This window comes from Chionomys nivalis, chromosome 24 (genome assembly GCF_950005125.1).
Source record: "Chionomys nivalis chromosome 24, mChiNiv1.1, whole genome shotgun sequence".
NCBI classification, from domain to species: domain Eukaryota; kingdom Metazoa; phylum Chordata; class Mammalia; order Rodentia; family Cricetidae; genus Chionomys; species Chionomys nivalis.
The window spans coordinates 3,705,613-3,713,292 of record NC_080109.1 but is presented as its reverse complement, the minus strand read 5'-3'; the positions used below and the strand labels follow the sequence as shown (position 1 = coordinate 3,713,292).

The 7,680-nt window shown below is 44.8% G+C and overlaps 1 protein-coding gene across 1 annotated transcript; it reads right to left on the bottom strand.

The window, feature by feature from the left end:
- Positions 1–445: 445 nt before the first annotated feature.
- Lrat (lecithin retinol acyltransferase) lies at positions 446–4,100 on the bottom strand. Its single transcript, XM_057756698.1, has 2 exons — positions 3,561–4,100; positions 446–601 (listed from the first exon to the last, which is right to left on the bottom strand). Exons 1-2 carry the CDS (start codon positions 4,098–4,100, stop codon positions 446–448), a joined length of 696 nt encoding a protein of 231 aa, XP_057612681.1.
- Between the last annotated feature and the right edge of the window lie 3,580 nt (positions 4,101–7,680).

Sequence of the window (7,680 nt, the reverse complement as noted above, 5' to 3'; positions counted from 1 at the left end):
TGAGATTTGGTTTCTTTATGGCTAATTATCAAACATGTTCATCTAAATGAGAGAAAATGTTGCCTTTAGTGTCAGCCATTCAGTGAGCAGAATACATTTACAGTGAAGTTAGTGATCAGTTGGTAAGCCTGGCAGCAGAATGATTACAGGAGGAAAAGAGTGGCCCAAGCAATCTCCTGTGGCTGATACCTCAGGGTCTGCTTTTCTGGGGCCGCTGAGTCCGGACAGGCTGTCCTGCTCCACAGCAGACCTGTCCCAGAGGACACAGAAAGGCTCTGTTGTGGCTTACATGGTAAGCACTTTGTAGGGTTCTAATCACTTGTTTAAAATCTAGAACACAGTGTTGAAAGCCACATTTTCTCAACAAGCTTATAATGTTTTGTGTTCTATAAATATAAACATAGTCCCACACAAAATACATACACATTCACGTGACGACTGGAAGCTAGCCAGACATCATCCACAAGCAGAATGGAATACAGAGTGCAGGAAGGGCCGTATATGATGCCAGGCCCGTGTAGACAATGGACAACAGTCCCAAGACAGCTGAAGCAAGACAGCTTCTCTGATCACGAATGATGATCTTCACAGTCTCATAAAACTGGAAAAGAAAAGCTAAGAATATTAGCAACCATGACTGAAAGAAAGCACTTACACTACTATGTAGTCTTTCTGGTTGTTTTGTCTCTACCAGGAACACTTTATGTTCCCAGTGACTTAGGAACTAATGTACAGAGTGTTACAGAACACTATGAAATGCACCACATAAAAGTTACCCAGCACTAAAGGGTAAAGGCAACAGTAAGTTAATTCATACTAATTAGCATATTCTAAAACTAACCTCAGAAGGAAGTTGCTAACCTTGGAAAAAAATAGGCAATTCTTCTACTTCATTAGCCTAAAATTTGGCGACACCAGTTTCATCTCTTAAAGTCTAAAGGCATAGAGTCGGTCATACTGAGTTACCATAGCAAAATTCATCATCAGTTATGTGACACATAACTGGCTTCTGAAATAGAGACATCAAATATGGTACCCACCCTCAGTGGGTGCGTTCTACTGTATCACTTCTTCACATGTAAAAAGTACTTGGGAATGGTATTCTTGCTCTGCCTTATTTGTTGTGTGACATCATTTAAGATCTCTGTAAGTTTGAGACCAGCCTGGTCTACAAAGCAAATTCTAAGACAGCCAAAGTTACACAGAGAAAACCCTGTCTCAAAAAAAAAAAAAAAGACATTTAGCCAGTCTGGACTTTCTTCTTTATGGGAATACCAGGGTAGCCCTGAAGATAAATGAAATAAAAATCTTTCATATAAAAGAACAGTTGTTCTTCTATGTAAGTTATTACAATTATTACTACTGCTATATTTCTTGACAGCTATTTCTGTACCATTGTCATCGCTAAAATTTAATGCTAGAATTTAAAATTTAATAAAAAATTTTTCATGTGATTTTTGCTATTCCTACTAGACCCAGGATCCTTTTCTAGAGTATGGCATTGTATATGAGATGAGATCTTGCTGTATTGCTCAAATTGACCTAGAACTCCAGAGCTTAATGGAATACCCTCAAGTTGGGAAGGTTTCTAAAATCTTTACTTTTTAATGCTTTTCTGCTATTTTTAATTATGTGTATGTGTGTCTCTGTGTATGGGTGTGTGCACAGGAGTGCAGGTGCCCATGGAGTCCAGAGGTATCAACAATACACCCCTACCCAGAGCTAGCGTTACAGGCACTTGTGGGTGCTGAGAAGTAAACGTGGGTCCTCTGCAAGAGCAGTATGAACTGTTAAACTGCTGCATCATCTCTGCAGCCCTGGTTTTCATATTCTCTTTCCCTTGCTTTGAGAGAGAGCTTCACTGTGCTGTCCTGGTTTCCTGGAACCTTCTATATAGAAGAGGGTGACCTTGAGCTACAGGGATCCTCCTGCCTCAGCCTCTAGAGTGCTGAGGCCAAAAATGTGCAGCACTGTGTTTGACGTAATTTCTAGATTATTAGTTTAATATGGTCGAGGACCAGCCACAGATATGGCAATAGTCCTGTAGGGCTCCATTACTGGTGTAATTATATTCTGTGTAGGTACATAACCTAGTGATCCATGTAAAATTAAGCCAAGCTTGACTGTGTTTTAGTCCACAATGTGAATATAAGGCCATCCCTAGTCAAAGTTTTACATAATATCTAAAGAAATATCCAATATCCTATTAGCCATCCATCTATTGTTTATAGGACAAACGCCTAATGTTTCTCTTCGGCTACACTAACAAGATATAAAGTGGTTAAAATCAAACTGAATAAAGACTTGAGAATGTAACTCAGTTAGTAGAGCACTTGCTTGCAATGCATGAAGCTCTGGGGTTAATTCCCAATACCACACAAATGAAGTGTGGTGATACATGCCAATCATCCTGGCACTTGGGTGGTGGAGTACTAATATCAGAAGTTCGAGGTCATAACTGCCTACTTAGAATTAGACACCCACCCGTCTAGGACACAGACCCTGCCCCCCCCCTCGCGCGCGCGCGCGCGCGCACACACACACACACACACGTCTCTCTCTCCTCCCCTCCCTCCCTTTCCCTTCCTTTTCTTCTCTCCCTCAATACTCTCCGTCCCCCTATTCTCTATTCATTTGACCATCAGTCCAGGAGGCATTCAGAAAGGCAAAATTTCTAAGACTGGAAATGTAACTCAGTTGGGTGATTGCCTAGAATTCAGCCGGCCCTAGGTTTGCTCCTCAACTGGGTGTGGTGAAGCATGCCTGTGGGAGGTAGAAGTAGGAGGATCGGGAGATCAGAAGTTCAGAGTCATCCTAGGCTAGATTGGGAGCCTGAGGTCAGCCTTAGCTACATGAGACCGTGTCTCACATAAGAGAAGGGAGAAGGAACACTAGATATGTAGAAGGTGTTAGGTTCGCTTTTGTAAACACCGAGACATTTGAAAAAATGCATTTGAACCCATTCTGCCAATAAGTCAGACAAAAGATAGACAGTAGAAAAGGTGTGATAAATAGTAAAAGCTAAAAAGAGAGGGACTTAAATTTCACAATAGACTTATCCTCATTATCAGTATAAAAATTCCTCGGTTCTCTGATTTCTGAGCCTGTGTGGAGTTAATGCTGGAGCGGGGAGTGGAGATGGGAAGTGTTCTAAAGGCTGCCTCCTGCCCACAGTAGCCAGGAACTCGGGGCAGCTGTGCTCATCTGCACAGCAGCTGCTTCCCTTCCTGCTGTAATGGAGGCAAGTCTTAGAGGGTCTTGGGAGGGCCTGCCCTTCCTGAGGAGCCGGCACGCAAGGGAGGGGGCTCATTTTCCCCTTTTTAGTTGCCCATACTCCAGTAAACAATCCCCAACACATGGTCTTACAAACAACCCTAACTGTTGTGGTTTGGATAATCGTGCCCCCCATTGTCTCAAGTGTCTGAATCGTTAGTTGTCAGGAATACTGTCATCTGTTTACCAGAGCTTCCCTAGAAACACCAGACCTAAGAATGGTGTGACTAGGGAGATGTTCAAAAAGATCCCAGATCCCGACCCCAGCTCCTATAAGTCTCTCCTACCTTCTCAGCCTGTGGACTGATCCGAGCACCATATCTGCAGTATGTCACAAAGTGTTCGCAGTTGTTCCACAGTAGGCTGTAGGGAGTCAGTCCTAATTGCTGCTCAGCCCTGCATGCCACCTCCTCGTTGTGCAATGATTTCTTCTTGAGAGTCTTGTCTAGGTGATTGACGAGGATGTCTGCTCCGTAGGCAAAGTCCTCTACTGTGTCTACACGGATGCTGGCCACCTTGCAAATGACTCCGAGGATGAGACGCTTATTGGAGACCACTTTCTGAGTACGTCCCTTGTCATTGGTCAGCGCCAACAGGATGTCAGGCATTAGATGGGCTACACGGTTGTTCCCCAGGTAGATCCCGTAGTGGGTAAAATGAGTCCGTGACACCTCCAGCACATCGCCCCGGAGAAAAGAGCTGATTTCATAGGGACGGTTCCTCCCTGTCCCTCCTCCAGGAGAGCACACGCTCAAGAGCTTGAAGTTGGAGATGAGGAGCAACTTCTCCAGGAGGAGAGACACTGCTTCCAGCATCGGGTTCTTCATCATTCAGGGTACCAGAGTTTTGTGCCGCAAGGTGAGCTTGCCGGACAGCGGCGCTACAGCGCTGCTCACCTGCGAATCAGCACGGTGGAAGACTGCCTAAGTCCGGGAGAGCAAGGGAGCAGAGACGACAAGTCACCCCGTGCTGGGGGGCCGCGAAGGGGAGGAACCAGTGTCCTACAGCTATGGGGACAGTGGTGCGGCGCTTGAGGAGCCGAAGAAGTAGCGCGCCTGGGGGCGGTCCTCTGAGTGAGCTCTTCTGCGTGCCTCTTATAGAGAGGTGCGGAGGGCGGGCCGAATGCGGTCACAGGCCAGAGAACAAGGATTGGGCGCGGGCGTTCTGCACCCTGGCTCTTCTGCTGGAGGACTCTGCCTCTCTTGAGACCTTTAAACAGCCCACGTAGAAGAGAGGCCAGAGGCGTGGTCGCGCGTATGGTCCTGCACCTGTCGCGAATGGAGCGCCTTTCTGGAACTTTTGCTAGGAGAAGTGACCTTGGTACGATTTCTGGGCGAGACCGGCTCTAAAGAGTGTTGATACCGCGGTCCCCTCAGTTTACTAAAGAATCAGTAATTGCCAGAGTGCCTGAGCCGCGAATGCCTGCAGGTTCTACCAAAATTGAACCCTGTCATTTTGGACACAGAGTCCAGGTGCACTCAAGTGGCACGTGGGGAAGTGGAATTGCTCGCTGGGCATCCAGCCCCCCAGCGCGAACGATCGGAATCCTACAGCTCTGGACGCTCCAAGGCTCCAGCGCCCGTTGAGCGCGCGCCTTCCAACGGTCAAGAAACCCCAACGACCTCTAGCAAAACAGGAGTCCTGCCAAGTTTCCTTGATGCTAGGGTCCCAGCTTCGTGTCACTCATCCAACGTTTGTGGGTTTTGGTAAAGCGCTGCCGCCCTAGGGAGACTAAGGAAAACTGAACGCTGAGGCGCGGACTGAGGTCCTTTTCTTTGCGCTTGCAGCGGAACCCTGGCACGATCGAGGGTGGTGGGGGTGCTGCCAAGGGAGGCAGCCGCTAGGGCGCTGGCTTGGCTGGGCTGGGTTCCGGGTGCCCAGACCCGCCTGGAGTCCTGTGCTAATGTATTATGTAAATGATTAAATTCCGAGGACAAAGGCCACAAAGGCAAGCCAGACTAGCGCCACGAGGCTAAGAAGGCTAAGTTCTGGGCTAAGGGTGAGAACCCCCTTTCCCATGAAGGAACCTGAACCAGGCTGAGACCCGAGGCTTCCTCTCTGTGGAGGACTGGGCCTTTGCTCCCAACCTGCCTGTTATCCACCATCTGGCTCTGTCGCTGAACTTCTGTTGATCCCACAGATGATTGTAAATCTCACTGCAGTACTACACCTCTAAGGAGAAAAGTGTGCCGCAAATCAATCAAGAGAGGAAGGTGGGAAAGAGGAGGTAGGCACGAGCTCCCATCAACCCATCTCCAGTCGTGCTATATGCCATGCACTGTGCACTCCCTGCCTGGAGGTTCAACAAAATCCACCTGAACTTATTTCCCACATCATCTCTCAATGTACTTTCTTTTTCCACATGTCTAAGGCCAACAGTACCCTTTTTGACAAATTGTTTTTACTGAGATAGTGAGAAAGGGCTAGGTGAGCTATGTATGGAATAACAGGAAGCCCCCTGAGTTCTATCCAAAGAGCCCATGGTCGGAGACATCCAACTCCAGAAGGTTATCTCCTTTGATCTCCACGTGTGTGCTGTGGCTCTTGCATGCACACACAATAATAAAAGCTTGAATGAGACTATTTCAAGAAATTTTGCAGAAAACAGACAGGACCAAATGCAAGTTTTTGTTGTCATATTTTTATTTAAGTGGAGATTTTATGAGGGGGTCTATGAACACTGAAGGAGAGACAAAGATCACAGAACAAGGAAGAACACTTACCTGTTCCCCATGACGGGTGCCTTTAATCCCAGCAGTCAGCAGGCAGAGGCAGGCAGATCTTTGTGGGCTAGAGGCCAGCCTGATCTATACAGCCTGATCCTGTCACCCTCAGGCCAGCCAGGGCTACACATGAAAGCCCCATCTCAGGAAACAAGAAAAAAGAAAGAAAAACAGCATGATGACATATGTTGAGGCAATGGCTTCAAAACCATAGAGAGTTAGCATCAGGGCAAAGGACAGGGCTTTGCTCTCCTGCCAGGATCAGAAGAAGGAGAAGAAAGTACAAGGCCTTTGGGAGGAAGGCAAAAGACCTTAGAACTAGAGGTGTCCGTTGCATACCTGTGTGAGGGTCTGGGCTCTATCTCCAGTACCAAAAACCTACCAAGTGATGTTGTCGCCCATCAGACTAGAGCCCCTGATGTCTGCTGTATCCAGGGAACTCACGGAAATGGTTGGAATGAAGACAGGGACAGCAGCATGCTGTTTGCTTGCATTGCAGTGTTAACAGGAAACAACTGAGAGACCGGTCAGAGCACCTAACTGGTCCTTGTCCACATCTGTGAGAAGTCTTCATTGGTTGACAGTCAATCTCACTCTTGCCAATACCAACCTTCAGGACTAAATGAGGTATATGATAGGGTGCTGACGGAGGAATCAGTAATGATAGAAATTATGAGAAAATTGAACTCTTGATGTAATTCATCGAAATGTTATTTATTTAGAGGCAGGCTCTCATTAGAAATAAAACCATTCTAATGTAGCTATTATGATCCTTAATAACAGAATAAAAATAATTATAATTTAAAGTAGATTTCTATGTATCTCCAAAGCTTATATATTATTAATATTCAGCAGCTAATTCATGAATCATTTTAAGAGACAAAAAAGTAAATTATAATATACAACTAAAAGGACTATTAAAGTCTTTACCTTCAAGAAAATCCATAGTCAGCCTCAGGTTGGAGCATTAGATATAAATATAAAAATAGATACAATTTTTCTATTACTGAAAAGTTTTTTATACAATATATTCTGATTTCAGTTTCCTCTCCCCCAACTCCTGCACATTCCTCCCCAACTACCCTGCTATTCATACCCGTACCCTTCTATCTCTCCTAGAAAACAAATAGGCATCAAAGAATAACAATAGATAAAATAAGATAAAACAAAAATAAATTAGAATAGGGGAAAAACAGAGGAAAAGAAGCTAAATAAAAAACATAAGACATATAAATGTAGACACATGCACATTCACACATACAAGAATCCCATAAAACCAGAAAACATATGTTTACTCAAAAGACCTATAAGGTTAAAAAAAATGTCCTGACCAAGCACTGTGAGACTCAGTACCTCCAGAAATGTCACCGTGTTTGTTTTGTGTTGGCCATCTCCTGATGGGTACGGGGCATTGTTAATTTGGATCATCTTTCACCTTTTAGTTAGTTGGCTAAGAATTTGTTATTCTTACTGATTTTCTCAGAGAACAAAATCTTTGTTCTATTGATTCTTTGCAATATTTTTCTTTTGTTTCTGTTTTATTGATTTCAGCCCTGAGTTTGATTATTTATTGCCATCTTCTTCTTTTGGATATTATTTCATTTTTACTCTAGAGCTTTCATTGTGTTATTAAGTTATCAATATGAAATTTCTCCAATTTTTTATGTAGGTTCTTAGTGCTATG